The 23,891-nt window shown below is 44.0% G+C and overlaps 2 protein-coding genes and 1 long non-coding RNA gene across 12 annotated transcripts in view; 1 reads left to right on the top strand and 2 right to left on the bottom strand.

Moving 5' to 3' along the window:
- The window catches only part of ZNF2 (zinc finger protein 2), a 34,824-nt gene extending 29,495 nt beyond the window's left edge, over positions 1–5,329 (bottom strand). The window contains exon 1 of the mRNA XM_053891218.1: positions 5,208–5,329. The gene's annotated coding sequence lies outside the window, so the exon portion shown is untranslated. The remainder of the gene's footprint in view (positions 1–5,207) is intronic.
- Positions 5,330–9,768: 4,439 nt separating this feature from the next.
- LOC128773659 (uncharacterized) lies at positions 9,769–14,763 on the bottom strand. Its single transcript, XR_008418025.1, has 2 exons — positions 13,807–14,763; positions 9,769–13,486 (listed from the first exon to the last, which is right to left on the bottom strand). It is a non-coding gene; the product is annotated as an uncharacterized LOC128773659 (long non-coding RNA).
- Positions 10,507–22,871, top strand: LOC109264974 (zinc finger protein 514). 10 transcript variants are annotated; one of them, XM_053890964.1, is made up of 6 exons: positions 10,507–10,682; positions 10,935–11,102; positions 12,573–12,661; positions 17,693–17,819; positions 18,161–18,244; positions 20,166–22,871. In XM_053890964.1, the coding sequence occupies exons 2-6, from the start codon at positions 11,084–11,086 to the stop codon at positions 21,149–21,151; spliced, it is 1,305 nt and encodes a 434-aa protein (XP_053746939.1). In that variant the 5' UTR covers positions 10,507–10,682; positions 10,935–11,083; the 3' UTR covers positions 21,152–22,871. The 10 variants fall into 10 exon arrangements, with proteins under 10 accessions (XP_053746939.1, XP_053746938.1, XP_019301310.1 ...); XM_053890963.1 differs by having other exon boundaries at positions 10,507–10,689; XM_053890965.1 differs by having other exon boundaries at positions 10,514–10,622.
- The last annotated feature ends 1,020 nt before the right edge of the window (positions 22,872–23,891 follow it).

Below are 23,891 nucleotides of genomic sequence, written 5' to 3'. Positions count from 1 at the left end.
GTGTTAGGCAGAGGGTGCCTACCTGACCTGCCCTCAATAAAAAATAACTTGGGCTCTGAGTCTCTAATGAGCTCTTTTGGGCTGGAACATCACACACATGTTGTTGCATTTTCATTGCTAGAAAGGATGTGTTCTGTGTGACCCCTCCTGGCAAGGAGAGAACACAAGAAAGCCTGCCTATGAATTCCTCCAGATTCTACCTCTCTTCCCCTTACGACCTAGCTGTGCATCCTTGCAAGATCGGTCATCATCTTAGACATGAGTGCAACTATAAGCTGAGTCCCACATCCTTCCGGCAAATCCTTGAATGTGGGGTGATCTTGGAGACCTCTGACACAGGCAGCCATGCCACTCTGGAAGCTGCAGCAGAATGGGACCAGAGGAGGGCAAAAATGGAGGTAAGGAAGAACCAGTGAGGAATCTCATAATTGAGTAAAAATGAAGAAAAACTGAACAAAAGCAGTGGCAGCAGAAATGGAAAGAAGGGGAACTACTGACAAGACATGAAGAACAGACAGTAGACTGACTGGAAGTGAAGGCCAAAGGTGATGGGAGAGGCAAGGATGACTTAGGACTTCCAGGTCACTCATTTGCACAACGCTGTGCATAATGCTACCATTCGTGGAGATGTGCAATGGAAAAGGTGGTTTGGGGGGAAAGCTAATGAGTACAGCTTGGAGTATTTCGAATTTGAGCTGTTCCCACATCTTTGGATAGGAAAAATCAGGTGACTCTGGATTCACTGGCCAAGTTGTAAAAATTATTATCGCTAAATGAAATAGTTTGAATTTTGAAAGACGGTGAGTTAAACGCTCAAAATAGAAAAATTAATATAAAGTATTAAAAACTGGTTGTAATACAAACAGGGCAATGAGTAAGCCTTTAGTTATATAAATAAGTACTTTGTGTTTTTTTCTATTAATTATATGACTACTCACCAAATACAGATGTATCCTTAGGATATATACTTGCACCCATTCATGTAAGCGTGAAAAAAGAAATCTAGGGAATGGAGGTAAAACCAAGTAATGCCAGAGAGAGGAACTACAAACCCTAAACAGACTAATCAGTACTGAGGTCAGGAAGAAAGAAGAGCATGTACCTCTAATAATGAATCCATTTTAGATTCTAAAAAGGCAAAGTAACTGTGCAAACTTAATCCTTCCTTCCCTAGATGAACCCTCCATCTTGCCTTATTAATAAGATCCTAATAAGGTACAGTTTTCAAACACTCTGAAAGACCAGATCAATATTTACTAGACAAGGGGTTACTGAACACTGGTTAAGCCAGACTTTAAAAGAATATTACCCTGAGGTGAACACCAGTTTGCATAAATGTGTAAAACCTATGCAAAAGGTAAAAACTTAAAAAAAAAAAAAAAAGTACTGGAAAGACAAGTTTAATATAACTATAAAAAAAAAAAGACTTTGACCTGAGGAGAGATTGGGGTTTGAATCTTGTTAGGAGGAGGCAGAGTGATATATACACAAATGGAAACAGATATGATCAGTAGCCTGCAAGTTGCATTTAGACAGTAGTCTTTTCCTTGTTTGTTAAGATTCCTCCATTTCCGGGAGGATCTTAAAATATTACTCTTGGGCCCTAGTAAGAAGTCAAAATTAGTATTTAGAGATACAGGACAGTTTAGTCATTAGGTGTACAGACTCTGGCAGACTGCCTGAAATAAAATTCCAGCTGTGTCTTACTACCTGTATGGCCTTAGGCAAGTTTCTCAACCTGTGTCTCAGTTTACCCATCTGTAAAGTTAGAATAATGAAGGTATCTGTCTAATACAGTTACTGTAATGCTTAAATAATACCTATAAAGCATATAGAATAATGTGCTAAGTGTTAGCATTAGCTAAAAGTCATGTTATAATCCTAGGAAGGTAGAAATAATGAAAAGACTAATTACAACGAAATTATAATTACAATGTTTTTGAGTAGGCTTAAGTATAAGTGTAGTAATAACTTTGGAATCAAAGTATTTGAATGTTTCCAAAGCATTTGAGCTTTTCAAACAAATCAGTTGAACTACATCTGAAATTGTAGTTGAAACTGCTCAGTGTTTAAATGCTTAAAGATAATTTTCTTTTTTTTTTTTTTTAATTTTTTTTTAACGTTTATTTATTTTTGAGACAGAGAGAGACAGAGCATGAACGGGGGAGGGTCAGAGAGAGGGAGACACAGAATCTGAAACAGGCTCCAGGCTGTCACCACAGTCCAAGCTGTCAGCACAGAGCCCGACGTGGGGCTCGAACTCACGGACCGTGAGATCATGACCTGAGCCGAAGCTGGCCGCTCAACCGACTGAGCCACCCAGGCGCCCCTTAAAGATAATTTTCAAAGTTTCATTTATTAGATTATGACTTTCATAAAGTGAGCATTGAAAAATTACAAATGATGGGGAGCATAAAAGCTCCCCCAGCCATTAAGCAACCAGTCAATACTCCCCCAGGGTGCTCATTATCTGTGAGCTCCCTGCCAGGCTGACTTCCCTCCTGGGCGGTTGCTTCAGTAGGCTCTCGGTGAAATTCAAGGCTCCCCAAATCCACCAAATTCACGTGGAGTTACTTCTGTTCTCTCTTGTCCTCTTCCCGGTTCTCAGAGTATTTCTGGGGAAAAAACTCCCCAAATTCTTATTCTAGATCTTCAAATAAGCCCTTGTCTGGAAAGCTTTTAGTGTTCCCATCCTTGCTCCATAGCTACCATTCAATTTCAGTAGAACACTCACTCACAAAGAGTTCCAGAGGAGGCAGGTCTGTGTGGTAAAACGCATTCCACAGGCCTTTAATTATTATCTGTAAAGGCTTGGGCATATCACTTAAGCTAAAAGTTGACCCCCAGTTGTTTAATACCTACTTCACAAAGTAGTTATAAATATTGAATGAGATAGTTAATGGAAAGCATTTATTTTTCTGTCTGTTCAACAAACGAAAGTTGCTTTCCTCGCTACTGCCCAACACCAACCCATTCATCCACTCATTCATCCTACCATTCAACAAATATGTCCAGGCACCTGCTATGTGCTAGGTAGCATGGGATGTGAGGACAACGAAACAGAAATGTCTGTCTCCGGGACTTTACCTGAGTGTCCCTCTGACTGTGTCCTACTTTCTTTCCACTACTGTTGCCTCTTAGAATCTGCTCCCTGCTCCCAATCTTTCTTTCTCCACCATCTCCCACCTCACCAATAGCTTCAATTCCCACATCTTCAAACAGTACAACCCTTCATCTATCTGAAACTATCTCCACCAAATCCCATGGCCTCTCTGTAGCAAGGGTTCTCATTTGGGTTTTCCTTTCATGATCAATCTTGGTAACATATACCTATCAATGCCACCTACTCTTCTTGAATCCATTATCCTGCTCTTGCTACCCCTCACATCCTGAAACTGCATGCTCAAAACTTACTAGTGCATTTCTGACCTCTAATTCTGATAGTCCTTTTCTCCTTAACTTTAATTCTTGCAGCTTTTGACTGTCCTGACAAGTTCCTGCTTCTTCAAGTGGTGACTGTAGTTGCTATGATACTGCATTAGCCTGACTTTCTTCCTACCAATAAAACTGCATCTCTGTGTGCCTCTTTTTCCCAGTCTTGCCCTGGAAACAAGGACACTGCCCAATGCTCAGTCTCTGTACAATGCTCTTCTTGCTATCCCTCAGAAAGTCCATCCAGCTGGCATTCCATTTTCCACCTCTACAGAGATGGCTCCCAATCTAGTCCCAATCCCTCTTCCAAACCCAACTTGCGTTTCCAAATGACTCAAATGTTGAATCTGGCATTCTGCCAGCACCTCAAAACCATCTTCCCCTATGCAACTCCCCAATCAGCCCCTCTCTTTCTATTGTGCTATTATTTTCCAGATGCCCCCAATTCAAACTTTTACCTTTGTTTCCTTTCAAATCGTTAGTCACCAGATAGATCCCTTGACGCTTCTTCTGCATTGTCATTTTTATCCTTTCCCCGCCACTGACACCATAATTCAGGTCCCTAACAACTTGCATCAGGATTACTTTGCATTCCTAACTGGCTCCCTGCCACTAGTCCCTTCCTCTCTCTAGTCCTAGATATGACCTCTAGAATTGGTGTCCCCAAATAGTTTTATTCCTGTCAGTCTCCGGATCAGTACCATAAAATCCACCCTGCCTACTTGGTTTTGTCCTGATTCTCTAGGTCATCACACCAGTATACTTTTCTCCACCCTTATCTCCCACTATTCTTGACACTTCACTTCAGTTAAAGTCAGTTCCCTCTCAAATCCGACTAATGATTTGCTACTTATTCCTTGTTTGTTTGCTTTTTTGCCACCTCAGATCCTACCTCCTCCATGAAAGGGCCCCTCTTCAAGGCCCCTAGCAACTAAAGAATGATATTAAAGCGTTCATTTTGCCATTCATTCCTTTGAACTAAGAAAAGATTGTATATGATGTTGACAGCTGAAACAGACACATTAGGCATTAAGGTAGCTTTAATTATTGGTTTAATGGATAACCATATATGTCAAACCAAGAGCTTTAAGGACTGCATCTCAGACTCGATTCACTAATATTCTTCTTTTAAATCGAGGATATCTTAGAGGTGTACTTATTTCGAGAATTAAACTTGTCAATGAACTACATAATAGCCATAGGTTTCAACAATGGATTCCAACCGCTTAAAAGTTCAACTGCCATGGTTAAAATCAAGTAAAAATGTTCAATGATGTAGTCTAAAAAATGAAGTATCTATCCTTAAATGGGAGCCTCATACGAAGGCCCAAGGCAGGGGGCTAAACGAGACAATCTGAGACTCTTTCTGGGAAAGAGGGAAGGGGCGGAGTGGGCGATTCTATGAATTTAGTGTCAATTTCCACCCGTATTTATTAAACACCCATTATGGGAAGAAGAACGAAAAGAGCGGAGGAAGGCTCCAAACTTCCAACCTGAAAGTTGGGATCTGGCATATAGTGGATCTATGCTGAAAGACCACTCGTAACAGTGCCCACACTCCCCGGAACACATGCACACATAGCGGGCGAGGGGCAACTTTCCGTCCGCCCCTCTCCGAGCCGGGACGTCCACACACACAGACACACTCCGCAAGCTGGCTCCGTCCGCGTCACCCCGTTCTGTTCCCACAGCACCTCCCCCAAGTTCTCAGTGTTCCCTTCTCTCGGCCGCTGCGCTCACTCCGCATCTCGAAGACAAACACCCCCAGCCCTCACCTCCGGCACAGAGTGCTCGGGACCCAGGAAGACGGCGCCTCTTCAGGTCCGGAAAACAATGCGCCTGCGCAAAGCCTCTGACGTTGGCGCTCCCAATCAATGTTCGGCCTTCTCACAAACTCCATTCCCCAGAAGTCTCAGCGGCCAGCGCGCTTCAATATGACGTATGAAATTCCGCGCAAGCGCGTGTTTCTGAGAAAAAGGCTGATGGCTCTGAAGGTGTTTAGTCCCAGCGTTCCGGCAGCCTTAGTCCGGGTGGGGGAGAACGGTTGAGGATGTAAAGGAGGCTTATGTTCACCCTGGAAATACTGCCTACGTGTGATGTCACGTCCCTCCAGTCCTCCGATGGAAGGGCCGTCCGAAGAAAATGTGTGGGATCTTTGGAGCCGGTCCCTACCCTTCGTTTTCACTGCCCGGGAAGACCAAGAACGAGTCTCCTGGCGCTTCGAAGAGGCTTGTTTCTGCTTCATCTTGTCCACTTTCAGGGATTTGGTTCTGAAATTTGGGCCGGAGAGATAGAGAATTTGGTTCTGAGGACGAGGCTGCGCCTGAGGCAGAGGATGCACATTTTTGTGCCCTAAGTGGAGAGCCCAGGATACACGTCTATACAAACTGGGCACCCGGGCAGACTACCGACAGTTTGAGCGCACACCAGCCTGCCTGCCTTGGTACTGCTAGAGGGCCCTGGGTGGAGACGTCGTAGGGATTCTCAGCCTTGGCTGCATGTCGGAATTACCTGAAAAGCTTTGGACATATTGATACCTGGAATCCATTCAGGAGCGAGAGTTTACTAATAACTTCAGGTGACTCTACTGTGCAGCTAAAGCTAAGAACCATTGAGCGAGAGCTCCAGAGAAGACTGGAGATTACAAGAATATGATAAAATCCTACTTTGGGAACAAGTCTGTACTTTCACTCAAAAAGCCTAAAATGCCAGCTTAGGCAAGGCATCATTACCGATATAAGACACAGTTAACCGCCCCAAACGAACTCATGCTCCAAAGGAAAACCCAGAATGTAAAAGTATAACAACACAATGCAGTATGTTCTATATGTCACGTCTAAGACACTATGGGAGCACATGGAGGAAGCAACTAACTATGGCTGAGAAAGTTAGAAAAGGCTTCCTGTAACTGGTACACTTGAAAAAGAATAATTAAGAAGAAAAAAGTGCAATCTATGCAGAGAGAATAACACCTGTAAAGGTACAGACTAGAGGATAAAAATGCAAAGAATTAGTAGCAAGATGACTGGCGAGTGGGTGTTTAGGGGCTGATAACCGTAATTTGGGGCCAGATTGGGGATGATTTTGTACTGTAGTAAGGGTTTGGACCTTGATTAAAGGTCCTTGATTAAAGTCATGATGTCTAAGACATATTTTCTTGCTCTTCCTTTCTGTGTGGTGTTTGTTTTAATTCAGCCTTATGCAGAGTGGAAATTTGGGGGTTCTAGATGAGTTTCCTTCTAGAACTCCCCACCCTTGGGCAGGCCCTAGGCTTTATCTCTCTTTGCTGACCCCGGTTAACTGTCAAAGTGGAAGCTTAAGTTCTCTGGGGTTTAGCAGTGAAAAAGTCAGGTTTGCTGCTCCCTTCTCAGAGTTGTAGCTCTCCATTTTTTTTTTTTTTTTTTTTTTTTTTTTTAAGTCTGCAAATTCCTCACTTTCAGACCTGGTGACCAGTGTGTTTATAAAGATGTTTTATAGCTTTTCAGCATTTTTAGTGTTTTCAGTTAGGAGAGTTGTTCAGGGTGTCCAATCTGCCATGTTGCTGGAAAGTTTAAAGAGAATTTCAGCTGAATTTCTTAAAAAAGAAAGGGCATATAGATGCTGAGCAACCAAGAAACAACACCTATCTTGTCTAGGTTAAGACAGATGTCCACTAGGCCCACCAACTCTGAGCTCCGACAAACTTCAGGACGTTATGGCTATCTGCTGCTGTGTAACACACTACTCCAAACTTAGTCACTTAAAACATCTGTATCACGCGAATAGATTGTGTGGGTGAGGAATTTGGACAAGGCATTGTGGCAATGGCTTGCTTCTGCTTCACTGCTTCATAATTTCTGGACCCTCAGATGGGAGGACTCAAACGGCTTCTCCACTTGAGTCTGCTACCTGAACTGGAACCTGTGGCTGGGCTCACGTGGGGCTGTGGGCCAGAATTTCTACTGGCAGCCTCTCTTTGTTCTACCTCACAGTAGGTGGTTTCGGGGTAATCAGGCAGGGTATATGGCAGCTCAGGGCTCCAAGAGAGTGTTCCAGTGAGCAAAATACAAGCTGCATGGCCTTTTATGACCTAGCTTTGAAAATCAGTAGTGTCATTTCTATTGCACACTATTGGTTGCAGCCATTATAAGCTTGTCCAGAGTCAAGAGGAGGCACCATACAGCCCACTCTCAAAGGGAGGTCTATGAAAGAATCCGTGGCCATGAAAAACAAACTTGTTGTGGTGCCTGGGTGGCTCACTCGGTAAGTGTCCAACTCTTGATTTTGGCTCAGGTCGCGATCTCATAGTTTGTGGGACTGAACTCTGTGTCAGGGTTCACCCTGGGCTTCACAGGGCTCACAGAGCCCATGCTGACAGCATGGAGGCTGCTTGGAATTCCCTTTCTTCCTCTCTCTCTGCCCCTCTCCTGCTCGTGTGCATTCCCCCTCTCTCTCTCTTTCAAAATAAATAAACAGACTTAAGAGAAAACTTGCCAAAAAGGATTTTGGCCTTCCCTCTTTTATGGGCGTTTCTCTGTGAGAAGCAGGGGTGGGGGCGGAATGTAGAAGTGTCCCTATTTCAACCAACGTTTTTGCTTTCCCTCACGGTTCTGCTTGTTTGTATTGCCTCCTGAAGTTGCTTCTACCAGCAATCTTTGCTCCTCCTAGGTCACTTCTTGCAGTTCCAAGACCTCTCTTCTTGAACACCTTTTGGCTTTATTTCTCTAAGCATCTCTCCTTAGCTGCTGCTACGTAGTACTCTGTGTCCAGATCTACATCTTACAATATCTATTAATCCATCTATCTACCTCCATATCTGCCTGCCTACCTACCTCTCACAGAAGAAACCATCATCCCTTCACATCATGGGGGCTTTTTAGAGGTGCTACCTTAGAGGAATAGCACAGGTCCTTAGTGGTATTTTCAGTTTTATCACTCAGTCAATGGGGGAAAGGACGGTTGGTCCCCTAGCAAAGAGGTTTGACTACTTAGTAATAATATTGTTTATTTTCTACTATCAACTTTCTTTTTTGCAGTGCATGTGTATCATCAGAAGCTGGGTGATGGGGCGGAAAAGAAATATTCAGGCACAATTTCACACTATACCTGAAAAAAACACTGTTGCTTCTAATACCCAGGTCTGATACCAGATTGGAGTAGTTTTTACTTCTATGTTTTTGTTTTTGTAATACCTTTTCTCAAAATGGCCACCATTGGGGCATCTTTAGTCCACTGTCAATGACCCAAGCCCTAATTGTGAACATGTTGCTGTTTTTACCATGGGCTGCCAACCCAGGAGAGTTGGAGGTTGTGTGATGATGGATGTCTGACCACTCGGAGGACCTGTAGAAAAGTCTGTGCTTTGGGGCACCTGGCTGGCTCAGTTGGTAGAGCATGTGACTCTATCTCAGGGTTGTGAGCTCTAGCCCCACGCTGGGTGTAGAGATTACTTAAAAATAAAATCTTAGGAGCGCCTGGGCGGCTCAGTTGGTTAAGCGTCCAACTCTTGGTTTCAGCTCAGGTCATGGTCTCATGGTTAGTGAGTTAGAGCCCCACATTGGGCTCTGCGATCTCTGTCTCCCTCTCTTTGCCCCTCCCCCACTCGCACTCTCCCTCTCTCAAAAATAAACAATTAAAAAAATAAAATCTTGTGGCGCCTGGATGGCTCAGTCGGTTGGGCATCCGACTTCGGCTCAGGTCATGATCTCACAGTCCATGAGTTTAAGCCCCGCGTTGGACTCTGCACTGACAGCTCAGAGCCTGGAGGCTACTTCAGATTGTTTCCCTCTCTCTCTGCCCCTACCCCACTCACACTCTGTCTCTGTCTCAAAAATACATATAAAAGCATAAAAATTTAAAAATAAAACCTCTAAAAGATTCTGTGCTTCAGTTCTGCCTTACAAAAGCACCTTTCACGGTTTTTTGTTTTGTTTTGTTTTTTTTTGTAATTAGTTCTTAAAATAGGGTAAGCCACCTCCTTCAGGCTGATTTGATTTACAGATGCTCTTGCTCTCTGCTCTTCCTCTGGTAAACTGCAGTTTATCAGTACTGTTCCTAAAATCTGATGTTACCCATTATTTTTTTCTCTGCATCTTCCATGGTAATAGAATTCTAGCCAGGCACATGTTTAAAGAATACATTTCGCTGCAGCTAGGTGTGGTCAAGTGTCCTGGTAAATAGGCTGTAAATGGATGTGCTGTGTAGCTCCTTAAGACAGCTTTCCATATAGGATAGCTAGACTCAAGAGTACAAGGGAATGAATTGTTGGTCCCTATGACAACACAGATGGATCTTAAGGGCTTAATGCTGTGACAGAAGTGATAGAGTGTGATAGTGATAGAAGCCACTCTCAAAAGGTTACATACTATATAATCCTGTTTATATGACACTCTGGAAAAGGCAAAACTATACGGAAAAGAACAGAGAGCCGTCACAATGGGCTGGAATGGGAGAAACGTTTGACTACAAAGGAGCAGGAAAAGGGAATGTTGGGGGGTGATGCGCAAATATTTCTTTCAGGTCCTAAATGATACTCTTTGTGGAGCAGGAAGGAGTCCTTAGTCCTTTCTTCACTGACCCTTCACTGAATTCAAAACTTGGGGCCGTGAGGGAAAGGCGGAGAAACACCGGATGGCCTATAAAACAGCAGTTAGTAGTTAATGAGACATGGGTATCTCCTGGGCGCCCTGTAAGAAATACGCCCAGAGAGCCTCCTGGAAATCCTTACTCGGTAGATTCAGGGTAGGACCCACGTTTCTCTTTTTAACAAAAAAGAGTGGTGGCTTCTGGTTGGAGAGCCCCAAACCCGGCTATCGCGTCTAAGGTGGGAGTTGTTCCCAGGTCCCAGCCGGCGCTGGGAGCCGGCTGGGGGACTCCTCCACTCACGTCAGTGACGCACAGAGAAGCTTCCCTGAGACGCCGGCAACCTCACCCCGCTCAGTTCTCTCCGGCCTCCAGGGCGCAGGCGCCGCTCGCCCCGCTCCGCACGCAGGATGGATTGCTCCGTGCGCGGTGGCCCGTCTGCGCAGGCTCGGGACTTCTCTTGGGAGGAGGGGCCGGGGAAGGGGTGGGGTTTGTTCTTTGTGGGTTCGGAGACTTCGGGGCCGCGGGCCTGTTGCGAGCGCTGCGCGCCGGTCCGTGACATTGTTGGGAGTGTCCCTCCGCGAGGGGCTGTGGGGCCTGGAGCTAGGAGATCGAGTTGCAGTGTCCCCGTGAGGCTCTCTTTTGAATCCCTGCTAGCTCCGGGCCGCGGAGGCGCACTGGGTACTGAGGTAGCAGGTGTGGCTACGGCCGTTATCTCTTGGCGGTGTGGTCGTCATCATGGGTGTGGGTCTGCGGTGAAACTGGGGTCCAGAGTCCGGCCCCGAGGAGCAAGGCGACGGAGCGAAGCCAGGGGGCCCAGGCCCGGCTCGTGAGGGGTCTGAGAGCGCGCCTGAAAGCAGGGGAAGCGCACCACCCCGGGCGGCAGCGCTACGCGCTCGGACAGGAGTCTGGGTTTGACTGCCCTGTTCTGGGCCTTGCAGGTCGCCTGGGCGTCACTGCGCGGAGTGGGAATGCCCGATGTCACCTAGCTTGCTCCCTGCTCTCTGAGCCGTAAGGGAGGACCGCAGGGCTGCGGCTGCAGGACAGACATTTGGACCTAGTGAAAGGACGTCGCCGCTTAGCCCCAGCTATGGACTCCACAGCATCAGGTTTGGCTCTCGAGGGCGGAGAGGGCCAGAAGCCCTTCTGGGGAGTTAGTCGCGGGCCAAGGAGGAGGACGACCCTAGGAAGAGGCCGAGGAATCCAAGGAAGGGGCAGAGCCTGTAACCGCCTTCCCGGTGGCATTTCCTAATTATCCAAGCCCAGGAGCGTGAAGTCTCCGTATCCAGACACCATGGTAGAGGTGGAGGGGATGGCCGCGGAAGACTTCCCAAAAGCCAGAGGAGAGCGGGGAGGGCTCTCCTGTGTGGGAGGGAGAGGGTAAATAATAAACAAACCTGTGAAGGAGTGGCCTTGGCCAGGGATCAGAGGGCAGTGGGGCCATTTAGAGCCTTGCCACCATTTCCTTTATTGCTTCATTAAGTAATAAGATTCCTCCAGCCTTTCTAGCTCAACTGTGTGGAAGATTAGCAGTATACGTGGGGGGTACTTCCTGTAGTCACCTCTTCACTAGTGTTGGGGACAAGGCAATCCAGGTGACCCATGAGTTTTTAAGCCATTTCTTTCTATGTTTAGAATCTCCTGTCCTTCACCAAGTGGGCATTTTAACTTTTCGTTCTTCAGCGTACATGCTCAAGGTCACAAGACTGGCCAGTGGCAGAACTGGGCCGAATCTCTGGGACTACCACCCCCTCTGTATTCCTTTATGTCTTGTATTCTGTAGACTATAGCACAGGAATCATCTCAAACTCTTTAGAAATGCAGACTCTCAGGCCCTCCCCCACATACACTGAATCAGAGTCTGTTTAACAAGATCCCCCAGAATCCATACACACATTAACGTTTGAGATGTGCTGACCTATGCTATGCTATGCTGCCTGCCATTTCCATACTTTTGTTGTTGTTAGCTATGATAACTTCTTTGGCATGGTTGCGGCTAGTGTTTTGTTTGTTTTCAGGCTTTGAAAATAGTATGATATAAAAACCCTATTATAGTGGGACTTAAAAAGTATGCTTGCAGAGACCTATGCTTGGGAACTTCTCAGGGAGAACTGACCTTTGAGCTGGGTTCCCAAGGATGAGGGGAAAGGTGTAACTTTTTTCCCTTAAAGTGTATATATTTCTTGGCCTTGCCCTGGGCCTTGTTTTGTGTTCTTAATCTCATACCATAGGCTATATTTAAAGTTCCTTGAAAGTCTTCTCCATGTTTATATTTTTAAAAGGCCTAGTAGAGGAGATGCCCAGTAAGTAACTCTCCAGTGGAGTGGCTGGAATTTGGTGGTACTTCAGTTACCTGAAGCCTGCTGTGGCCTTTGGACAGGAGAGGTGGGGGAGGGCTTGTGCAATTCTGTCTCCTGTAGGATAGCTAGAGGCTGCCCATCAGCTCCCTTTGACCCAGCTCTGTCCCCAGAACCACTGAGGTGACACACTGACTCTTCAGGGGTTTCCAGCTTGGGGAATCTGGGAGCTGCAAAGGCCATAAGGGTTAGCCTTCCTTATGGCTCCTTTTACCTTCTTAGTTCTCCCTTCTCAGGACCCTGCTCTTTCTCCAGAGAGATACCCAGGAGAAAAGGGAACAGCCAGTTTATTCCTGAAAGCCAGGCCCCAGGTGAGTTGGGGTTCTCTTCATTATTCCTCAAATGATTGGACTATAATGTATTCGCCTCCTTTTCTCTGGAGCCTCTTTGTTCGCTCAAGGGAACTGACCCCACTTCCTGCTCTGCTGGAGGCTGAACCCATCAAGGTGGATGCTGGCCTCCCTGTCCCTTTCTAGGGCCCCCTCCTCTCTGCTCAGTATGTACTCACACAGATCCTTTGGTTTATTTCTGTCATGAGCACTGCAGTGAGTACCAAGTAATGTGAGGGAGCCCTGAACTTGAAGGAGTGTCACTACCACAGAAAGGGGGGAGGGGGAGACTCTGGTACCCAGGACGCAGCCCCAGTCACAGTAAGGTTGTGCATGGTTTGATGACAGATGGACATGGCACAGATAGGCCTTTCCATCAGGGTGTAGTAAAAGAACAATGAGCCTGGCGAGGTTCGGGAAGACTCATGGAGAAAAGGGGGCAAGGACATTCTGAGGGTATGGACAGGTGGGGAGGCCGTTTGAGGCTGTGTGCCTGTTCAGATGTTATCTTCCTGGATTAGTGAGAAGATAGACTTAACTTACCTCCTGGCTGGAACACTCACCTAACTTCTCTATGCATTGGGTTTGCAGTTGTGAAATGAGGGTGGTAATCATGTTAATGATAATGGTGGGGCGCCTGGGTGTCTCATTCGGTCAAGTGTCCAACTTCAGCTCAGGTCATGGTCTCATGGTTTGTGAGTTCGAGCCCCACGTCGTGCTCTGTGCTGACAGCTCAGAGGCTGGAGCCTGTTTCGGATTCTGCGTCTTCCTCTCTGCTCCTCCCCTGCTCACGCTTTGTCTCTCTCTCTCAAAAATAAATAAACATTAAAAAAAAATTTTTTTTTTAAATCATGTTAATGATAATGGTGAAAATAGTAATAGCCATTATGTACTGAGAACCAAATATGTATCAGGAGCTGTTCTACACAATTTACTTACACTAACTCATTTCATCTTTCAAACATTCTTATTTTGAAGAATGGCAACTGAGGCACAGAGAGGTAACTGAGAAAAGCAAGAGAGATAAAGTCACTTGTTCGTGGTTATCTAGCACATAAGGAAGGCATCCTGGTTTCAGATCCAGGTTGTCTGGCTCTAAGATCTTAACCACTCAATAACGCAGTTACCTCATATCATTGCTGGAGTCTTCTGGTAAATGGTAATTGCTAGTCAGCTTCGGTTGTGAGGGGGTAAACGGGGTAATGGTGACCGACTCCAGAATTGGATTCAGGTTTGGCTATAGTAGGCTGGATGTGGAGAAAATCAAGTGGAAGGCTGTGGATGCCAGGCTGCCTCATTTCCTAGCAGCCAAGATGGTAGTTTCGTGTATTGTAGCTTAATGATAGACATTTGTATTTAATTTTCTAGCCAGTGGGGGAAACCCCCACCAATAGAGGATTCTCACAGATAACTAGTAGGATAATAAATCGAGTTTCAACCTCTTTGGCCTTAATGTACACCATTCAGAGGTATATCAAAGAGCTTAATCTAGGAATGTCGTAGGAATGATGGCCCGTAGATCTCAATGGCTCATAGTAACAAAGGTATATTTCTTCTTTATGTTACGAATCACTGGTGGGCCAGCTCTGACTCCTCCACACCCTCTTTGCTCTGGGATTCATGCTGAAAGATCAAGTCTGCTCTGGGATGTTGTTATGTGGCAGGGAAAAGTACAGTGTCAGAACCAGGAGATGGTTCTTCTGGCTTCTGCCCACAACTCATTGGCCGAAGCAAGTCATGTGGCCAAGCCTAATGTCAGTGAGGTGGGAAGTATATAAATAGGCCTTCCATAGTGTGGGGCGTCAGGGGAGGGGCAGTAAATACTTTGAACAAATAATTAGTCTGCCACTGTCTGTTTTCTTACAAATATTCGCTTCCCTCCCTCCACACACAATCTCTCCCCAAGAGAGATAACCCAAAACCTCTATTTAGTTACCTACTAAGAGCATTAAGGTCAAAGTCTTGGATGGTGTGATGGCCTCAACATCAGGTCTGGATGTTTTTCCTCCGGATCTGGAGACCTCTGAACCTATGATGTAAAAGGACAAATTGCCTGAATCCATATATCCAATACAGTGGAATAATGCAGACAGGATAATCACAAGATAACCACAATTAAGAGTCTGGGAAGGGGAAGCATGGGAGGAGCCCAGCAATCTCAGGTCTGCAGCAGCTATGAAATTCCTCTGGGCAGACTTGGTGAGAAACGCTGACCTTGGGACCGGGAAGTCTTCCGGTTATGCCCTGCTTCTGCTACCTGGATGGAGCTCCTCAGGCCAGTGCTCTCCTTAGCTCTTGGCTCTGCCCCCAGGTTCCTTCTGCAGTACCCTCCTTGGTCACCTATGAAATGATATTGGAGAATAAACTCACTTGAGGGCTAAGCAAGTTTTTCATCCTACTTGAATAAATTGATGGCCCAAGGATTTTTTCAAGTCATGAACATTCGGCGTAACTCTTGAAAAGGTCATCAGCTTTTTATGTATTTGTTTTCTGTCACTCCCATGTGTCAGCAATTTTACCCACAGTTCTTTTTTGTGGAACTCTTGGGGGTTTTCTTGAGAAAGCCATTCCTTTAGTCACTAAGCACTTCAGCTGCCCTGAAAGGATTTACTGGGAGCCATCTGAAATTATTCAGAGGTTTAAACAAAAGGTTTGACGACCACACTCTTTGGTCCTTCCGTTAGGTTGTTAACCATCCTTTGTCACGTAAAAGCCTTATCTATATTGTCTTTGACCAACTGGGAACCAGAATTGGTTAAATCTCCAACTCTGTAAGTTTACAATTTCTGGATCCTTTCTTTTGCCTTCCATTTTTATTTTGCAAACTAGCCAACTCTTGAGCTCATTTCTTTTTCTTGAGATATTTTGTCAACTTCTGCCAATAACAACCACCTCACACTACTGATGTTCCAGCCTCTTCTCACAGCACCACAAATTCATTCTTACATTGTTCGTCTTTCCAGTTATTGCAGACAACTGTTTTAGCACACAGTTCACCACCAAATTACATGGGTTGCCATAGCATCAGTAACTTTCTTTACTTCTGGCTCTAAGCCACAGTCACATATTTTAGGCTTTTTGTGATGGCAGAACCCTGCTTTAAGTACTAGTTTTTTTTTTTTTTTTTAATGAGTCAGTTTAGGCTAGTTATGCTATATTAAGAACAGCAAAACTTCAAAGACTTCTATCCTCAAAGGTTTATTTTTTGCCTGTATTACATGTTTCACATTTTATTTGTGAAAAGCAGATTATTTGACTACACTTAGGTCAGTGAACAGGAAATTCAATCCTACAGGGAGAGCCAGTGAATATTTTGAATAAAATAATCTATCAAAAGGGGTTATTAGAAGTGAGTTTTCCATATCTGATTATTTTGGACTGACTTATGTTAATGTAAAATTTTTACTTTGACTTATTCTATGGAATCAATGTCTAAATGGGATTTCTAAACATATTTTGGGAAAAGTATAGGAGTTTATGCTACATTTATCTGCATTTTAGTTCATGGTATGTGAATTATCATACAGTGTAAGTCAAATGGGAGGTTATCTCGTTGCTGTTATAGAGGGTGACAGGATACTTCTGGTTGGGATCCACAGAGTGGTTGTCCCTTGTGGAGACCTGGGATCCAGGGTCTGTCAATTTTGCACATTCAGGAATTGAATGTATAGCAATAGAAAAGTGATTAGGCTTTGGGGGAGAGGATTCATGGTAATCAAACTCATAAAAGACTTAACGATTCATTATAAGGCTACTTGGTACACTATCACTGAACTGTGTGCTGGGGTGGGGTGGGGGTAAATTATTATAAATCCCAAATTATTTGATTTGGATTTAGTGAAAGTTGTCATTAAAATCATAGGTCACAAGTTTCAAAAATAGAAGACTATTGATACTAGTGCGTTTGAGAATGCAAAGCGTATAGCCTGTTATTTCTAGTTGATTCTAATTAAGTGCAACTAAGTTGAGGGTAGAACTTGTAGAAAACGAAGGAAATGGATTACGTTTGTCTCCCTTCCTAAGCAGAATGTCTCTGTAGGGCTGATTCTCTTGAGACCCTGATTATATTTCCTTTTTTTTTTTTTTAACTTGTTTTATTTTTTATTTTTTTTTAAATTTACATCCAAATTAGTTAGCATATGGTGCAACAATGATTTCAGGAGTAGATTCCTTAGTGCCCCTTACCCATTTAGCCCATCCCCCCTCCCACAGCCCCTCCAGTAACCCTCTGTTTGTTCTCCATATTTATGATTCTCTTCTGTTTTGTCCCCCTCCCTGTTTTTATATTATTTTCGTTTCCCTTCCCTTATGTTCATCTGTTTTGTCTCTTAAAGTCCTCATAGGAGTGAAGTCATATGATATTTGTCTTTCTCTGACTGACTAATTTCACTTAGCATAATACCCTCCAGTTCCATCCACGTAATTGCAAATGGCAAAATTTCATTCTTTCTGATTGCCGAGTGATACTCCATTGTATATATATACCACGTCTTTATCCATTCATCCATCGATGGACATTTGGGCTCTTTCCATACTTTGGCTATTGTTGATAGTGCTGCTATAAACATGGGGGTGCATGTGCCCCTTTGAAACAGCACACCTGTATCCCTTGGATAAATGCCTAGCAGTGCAATTGCTGGGTTGTAGGGTAGTTGTATTTTTAGTTTTTTGAGGAGCCTTCATACTGTTTTCCAGAGTGGCTGCACCAGCTTGCATTCCCACCAACAATGCAAAAGAGATCCTCTTTCTGACCCTGATTATATTTCTAAGCAGTGTGACTAAAGTATTGACAAGAGCGGGCAGTTACTACTTCCAAGTAGTAAGGAAGATACGTTTCCTGAAGCAGCTTAAAATATTTTTGAGATGACAAAATCCCAAACTGGGCATTGGGATAGCTAGGAACTCGTGGAATCCCTTCTACATCCTAAGGTTCTACTCAGACGCCCATCCTCTCTTCTTCCTGGGGCTGTTAGTGTGCTCCCTAAGGATACAGCAGTGTCTTCTGTGTTTCAGGATCTGATGACATTCAAGGATGTGGCTGTGGAATTCACCCAGTGGGAATGGGGGCAGCTGGATCCTGCTCAGAAGGACCTGTACAGGGAAGTGATGCTGGAGAACTTCAAGAACTTGGCCTCTCTGGGTGAGCTCAGCTCCTCCAAAGCCTAAAGCCTGCCCATCAGGCCTGCCATCTTTATTTCATTGTTGTTTAAAAGCTTGGGGTTTCTAGGCCTGTTGGCTGAGTTTTGCCCTGGGGTTCTGGAATCAGACATTTACATTTTCTCTGGAGTCCTCATTCTTCATTCGTAGGAAAAGTCTTGCTCGCTATGAAACCATAATAAGAAGTTTCATGATTCTGCTCCTAATATTTTACAATGCCTATTTGTATGCTTTCCACACCTATTTCTCCCCCAGAAAGACCTAGGGCTAAAGCCTTGGCCTTTAACATACCCAGTCATGATCCTTTTCTTTCTCTACCATCAGGGCTTCCAGTATCTAAACCACATGTGATCTGCCAGTTGGAGGAAGGGGAAGAGCCCTGTGTGGTAGAGGGAGAAATCTCAACAGGTGAGTGAGTGAGACCTAAGCAGCATCACACGTAGTAAGGATCAGCCCTGGGTAGGAAGTTGCCCTGAAACCTTGGTTAAGGGACCATCCTCTGAGAGGTGAGGCTACTTGTCAGAAGCCCTCCACCCACTACAGTATTTTGAAAAATTTTTTTAATGTTTATTTATTTTTGAGAGACAGAGTGCAAGTGGGGGAGGGGCAGAGAGAGAGGGAGACACAGAATCTGAAGCAGTCTCCAGGCTCTGAGCCATCAGCATAGAGCCCGACACAGGGCTTGAACTCATGAGCTGTGAGATCATGACCTGAGCTGAAGTTTGACACTTAACCGACTGAGCCACCAGGTACCCCAACAGTATTTTGAATACTATTAGGCTTTTGTAATTATCTCTAGTGTCAGAAGAAGAGATGTTCATTTTCTTCTCTAGCACTTAAGCTGCAAGTTGGGGAGGGACAGAGAGAGAGAGGGAGAGAGAGAATCCCAAGCAGGCTCCCCACCAACAGCACAGAGCCCAATGTGGGGCTCAATCTCATGAACCATGAGATCATGACCTGAGCCAAAATCAAGAGTTGGATGGTTAACCGACTGAGCCACCCAGGTGCTCCTTTCTTGTTCTTTTTCTGATTGGGAGCAAGGGTCTGACATCTGGATCTGGTCTCAAGATAAATATCTGTCCACTTACAGTGCTCTACAAATATGGCTGTGCTTCAGAATCTCTCCGGGAACTTGTTGAAACATCCAGATCCCCAGGGGTCACACAAGACCCACTGACTCAGAATCTAGCCTTTGGGAGCACTGGCATCACTAGTCATTTACCTTTTCAGACACTTTATTATTATTGTATTCATTTTCTATTGTTGCTGAAACAAATTGCCACAAACTTAAAGACTTTAAACTTATTAGTTTAGACTTTAGACTTATTAGTTAGTAGTTCATAGGTCAGAAGTCTGGCATGGGTCTCACACAAGATGTCAGCAGAGGTGTTCCTTTCTGGAGTGGCTAGGGTAGAATCTGCTTTCTGGTTATTTGAGTTGTTAGCAGAACCAGTTTCTTGCAGTTGTGAAACCGAGATCCTTGTTTTCTTGCTGGCTATAAACTGAGGAATGGTAACAGTTTCTAGAGACTGCTACATTCCTTGGCTCTTGGTGCCCTTTCTCCACCATCAAAGACAGAAATGGTGGGCTGAGTCCTTCTCACACCACATCTCTCTGACCCAGCCATGAAATGCTCTCTGATTTGAAGGATGCGGGTGATTGCATTGGTCCTGTCTGAATAATCTAGGATAATCTCCCCATCTAAAGGTTTGGGCCCTTAATCACATCCGCAAAGTCCCTTTAGCCATGTAAGGCATTTTTTTCTTCTTGTGCCATGTAAGGCACATATTTACAAGTTCTTGGGATTAGGGCATGGATGTCTTTGAGGGAGAATTAATCTTCCTGTCACAATTATATATAGTAATATAAACTGAAGTGCTGAGGGGACCTTGTGAGGGCATCTTCCTACCCTCTTCTCATCTTTACGATCTTTGGACTTACCTTGTGTACTGGAATCCAAACACTATTTTTTCAGGTTTTCCTAATCTCCATTCACTTGCTTATCACTTATTCTTGGTAACTCCAAAACCTCAGACATATACCATTCTTGAAAGAAACTGTACACATCTCAGATGATATTATTATTATTATCATTATTTTGAGGTGAAAGAATTCACCTGAGGCAGACAAAGGAGATAGAAGTTTATTGAGTACACTGCAAGGAAGCAGTGGGCAGGACAGCAAAGGAGAGGCGACAGCAAAGGAGAGGCTGTCTGCCTCAGATATTATTTTAAAGCTTCATGATCTTACTACATCCGTTATAGGATTTTACTTCCTCTTCGCCCATGGAACAGTTAATACAAGCATATCTCTTTTTCCCCCCACCCAGATTGGGAGAAAAGGCCTAAAGCCAAGGAATCAAGACTAAATCAGGATATTTCCAAAGAGGAATTATTCCCCATAGCATCAGTAGAAAAATGCATCAGAGATGAACTCTCCTTCTGCAAACTGAAAGCAAATTGTGGTTGTGATGACCAGTTAGAGATACATCCAAAAAAACTGGAGAGACATCTGAAAGAAATGTCAGTCACTCACAAATCTACTACCACCCTTAGGATAGATCGTGAATGGAGTGATTTTGGGAGAAGTTTAGACTTAAGATCAGTCCTTTTTAACCAACACAATGTTCCCGTAGGAGAAGGATCTTATAAATCGGACACAGAATTCAGACAGACTTCAGGAAGAAGTAACTCCCGGAGAACCCATCCAGGGAAGAAGCCTTGTAAATGTAATGAATGTGGGAAGTCTTTCCATTTCCAGTCAGAACTTAGGCGCCATCAGAGATGTCACACTGGAGAAAAGCCCTATGAATGCAGTGAATGTGGGAGAGCCTTTGGTCATATTTCATCCCTTATTAAACATCAGAGAACTCATACTGGAGAAAAGCCCTATGAATGCAGCGAGTGTGGGAGAGCCTTCAGCCAGAGTTCATCTCTTGTTCTACATTATAGATTTCATACTGGAGAGAAACCTTACAAATGTAATGAATGTGGAAGAGCCTTTGGTCATACTTCATCCCTTATTAAACATCAGAGAACTCATACTGGAGAAAAGCCCTATGAATGCAGGGAATGTGGGAGAACCTTCAGCCAGAGTTCATCTCTCATTGTACATTATAGATTTCATACTGGAGAGAAACCTTACAAATGTAATAAATGTGGGAGAGCCTTCAGCCAGAGTTCATCTCTCACTCAACATTATAGATTTCATACTGGAGAGAAACCCTACAAATGTAATGAATGTGGGAGAGCCTTTGCTCATACTGCATCCCTTATTAAACATCAGAAAAGTCATGCTGGAAAAAAGGCTGTATGAATTCAGTGAACGTAGGAAGGCTTTCAGCTGGAGTACACACATGAGTCACATTACGCACATTGGAGAGAGCTCCTATAAGTGTAACTTATGTGCAACGACTTGGTTGGAAGACATCTTATTTAACATCAGACAGTGCACGCTAAAGAGACGCTCTATCAATGTTAAGAGAGAAGCTGGGCTTTGAATCACACTATCAAACAGCAGAGAATCCATCCTAGTGAGAAACCAAGTATGTGTGATGGATTTGGAAAGGCTTTCGTCAGAGGATACCCATTATTCAACGTCAGACAGTTTCTACTGGCCAGAAGCCTTATCCATGCAATGAATATGGCACAGCTTTCAGTCACATATTGTTCAATCAATCAATCAATCAATCAACCAGTAAGTAAATAAATATCAGATAACTCATACTGGAGAGCAACTACAAGTGTGGTAAAAGCCATCTGTGATACTTCTTCCTTTACTAAGCACCAAGAACACATATAAAAGGGAAGCCCCCTGAAAGCAGTAAATGTGGGAAGGTCTATCAGAGCTCATCTCTTCAAAAGAATCAGAGAATCATTCTTGAGAAAAACACTATGGAAATGGTGAATGTGGGAGTGCCTTTAGCCAAACCTCTTTCCTTTATAAACATCAGTGAACTCACCCTACTAGTTAGAAATCCTGGGAATGTAATGCATGTGGAAAAGCCTTGGGCAGATTTTTCCACCCATTTTGCACATCAGAGAATGTGTACTAGAGTGACTCTTTGAATTTGGTGAAACTAGGAAAACCCACTAGTATAGTTCGGGCCTCAGCATACATTAAGGCTTCACTCCGTAGAGAAACCTGGGAACTTAATGGATGTGGGGAAAATTCCTTTCAGACTTGAGATTCCTAAAACAAGAGCTGAAAGGAATCTGAGAAATCACCTAGTCTGGTGATTTTCTACCTGGTAGGGGCTCTTTGTAACTGCAATGTGCTTTGCCTCCCCATTCGGTGAGCGGAGGGAGGTGTTACCATGTGGGCGAAGAGAATGGCGGCTGAGCGAGGGGGAGAGCCACCAGTGACTTAGCCCAACCATAGTTTAGAGCTAAGGAAACTGATCTTCTGGAAGTGCCATGCCCTGGGCTGGGCCTCGTTCCTTCTGGTTCACAGCTGTGGTTTTGAGATGGAGAGACTGAAGATCTTCCTGTACAAAACTCCCGTGCGCTCATTACACATTGCCTTTCTCTAAGAGGCAATGGAGTGGTATTTTTAAAGTTTGAGCAAAAAGCAATTTTTGTTAGATCATTATGCTACTAGATTTGGGATTTTCAAAATAAAATAAAAAATTTTTAAACATTAAAATCATTAAATATGGATATTGTATAAAAAAATCAAAACTTCAAAAACATTATTCCAAGTGAAAGTAGCCAGATGCCAGATACCATCTGTGTGGTTCCTTTTATAGGAAATGTCCAGAAATGGCAAGTCTTCAGAGGCAAAATACATTCCTGATTTCCTGGTGCTGGGAGAGGTAATTGGGAGTGAATGCAAATGTTACAAGGAATCTTATTGGAGTGAGGCAAATGTCCTAAAACTGGATTATGGTGACGGTTGAACAGTTTGGTAAATATACTAAAAATCATTGAATTGTGCACAGAATATGGGTGAAATTTATGGTATGTAAAATACACCTGAATAAAAACTGTTTTTTAAAAATCTCAAATATACAAATACACCAAGTATTGCTAAACTACTTTTCCTGTCTTGTCTGTTACTTCGGTGTGTCTGTGTATGTTTATTTTCTGAAATAGTTACCCCTAAGCTTACTGAGTCTCAAGTTCATATCATGTTGCCTCTGAAATTTATATGGAAAAACCAAAAGCAGGAGCTGGCATAGACCAGAATAGTCTTGACTACAAGATTAGCTTAAACTAAAAACAGTCCTTTAACCATTTTAATTCCAGATTAGGAAGCTGAGCCCAGATATCAGGGGATCAGTTCAAAGTGGGTCCATGCAGACAGGCAGGACTAGGGGTCCAACAGGCTGGCTAAGACAGAGGGGTGCAGGCAGATAGGATGAACAGGAGGCATCTGGACAGCTGAGATCAGAATGCCAGTCTAGGAACCTAGAAATCATGGAAATTGCTTCCCAGAGAGCCAGGTTGCACAGGAAAGAAAGAGCAAATTTATTATATTAGTAATAGCTTAGTTTGCTCCATCTGTTCTCCCAATGCCCTTCTCTAACCCCAACCTAAGTCCCTTTATATACCTGGATACCTGCGACTTTATAGCTTTTTTTTGCTTAACGTCTGTCCCTCCTGTGTATCTTTGCAATGTTAACCATTATCAGTGTGCACCCATTGCCTCATCTGAAAACCTTTGTGAAGAGGACATTTAATGCCAAACTGAGTGAGGATCTATCTTCACTCAATTTGGCATTAAATGTCCTCTTTGCTCTGCCTTAACCTGCTGCTCCTGACAAAACCTCTAGTACAGACAAACTAGTTAGCTTGTCATACCTCAGACATGCCTCCACACTCCCCTGCCTGTTCCACCAGGCTGGGATGCCCCCTTCACTTATCTGAAGCCTGATAATTGGTCATAACCCTGTTCAAACACCCCCCTCCTCAGGGAAGAATTCTCTTGAACATTGATGTGAAGTCATAGCTTACTGATTTGCAATTGTAAAAGCATTTGTGTTTGCTTAAGGTTTTTAAAGACAAAAAGTATCTTGTCTTGGGATAGTTCTTACTACTGTTTTGATCTATTTAAA

This window comes from Panthera pardus, unplaced genomic scaffold (assembly GCF_024362965.1).
Source record: "Panthera pardus isolate Hobbes unplaced genomic scaffold, ASM2436296v1 HiC_scaffold_26, whole genome shotgun sequence".
NCBI lineage: Eukaryota > Metazoa > Chordata > Mammalia > Carnivora > Felidae > Panthera > Panthera pardus.
Note: the sequence above shows the minus strand (reverse complement) of the source record. Positions and strands in the feature narration are given on the sequence as shown.

Coding starts and splice junctions, on each gene's coding strand:
- LOC109264974 (XM_053890964.1), top strand. Junction 17,820..18,160: donor CAAGAACTTGGCCTCTCTGG/GTGAGCTCAGCT, acceptor CTCTACCATCAG/GGCTTCCAGTATCTAAACCA. Junction 18,245..20,165: donor AGAGGGAGAAATCTCAACAG/GTGAGTGAGTGA, acceptor CCCCCCACCCAG/ATTGGGAGAAAAGGCCTAAA.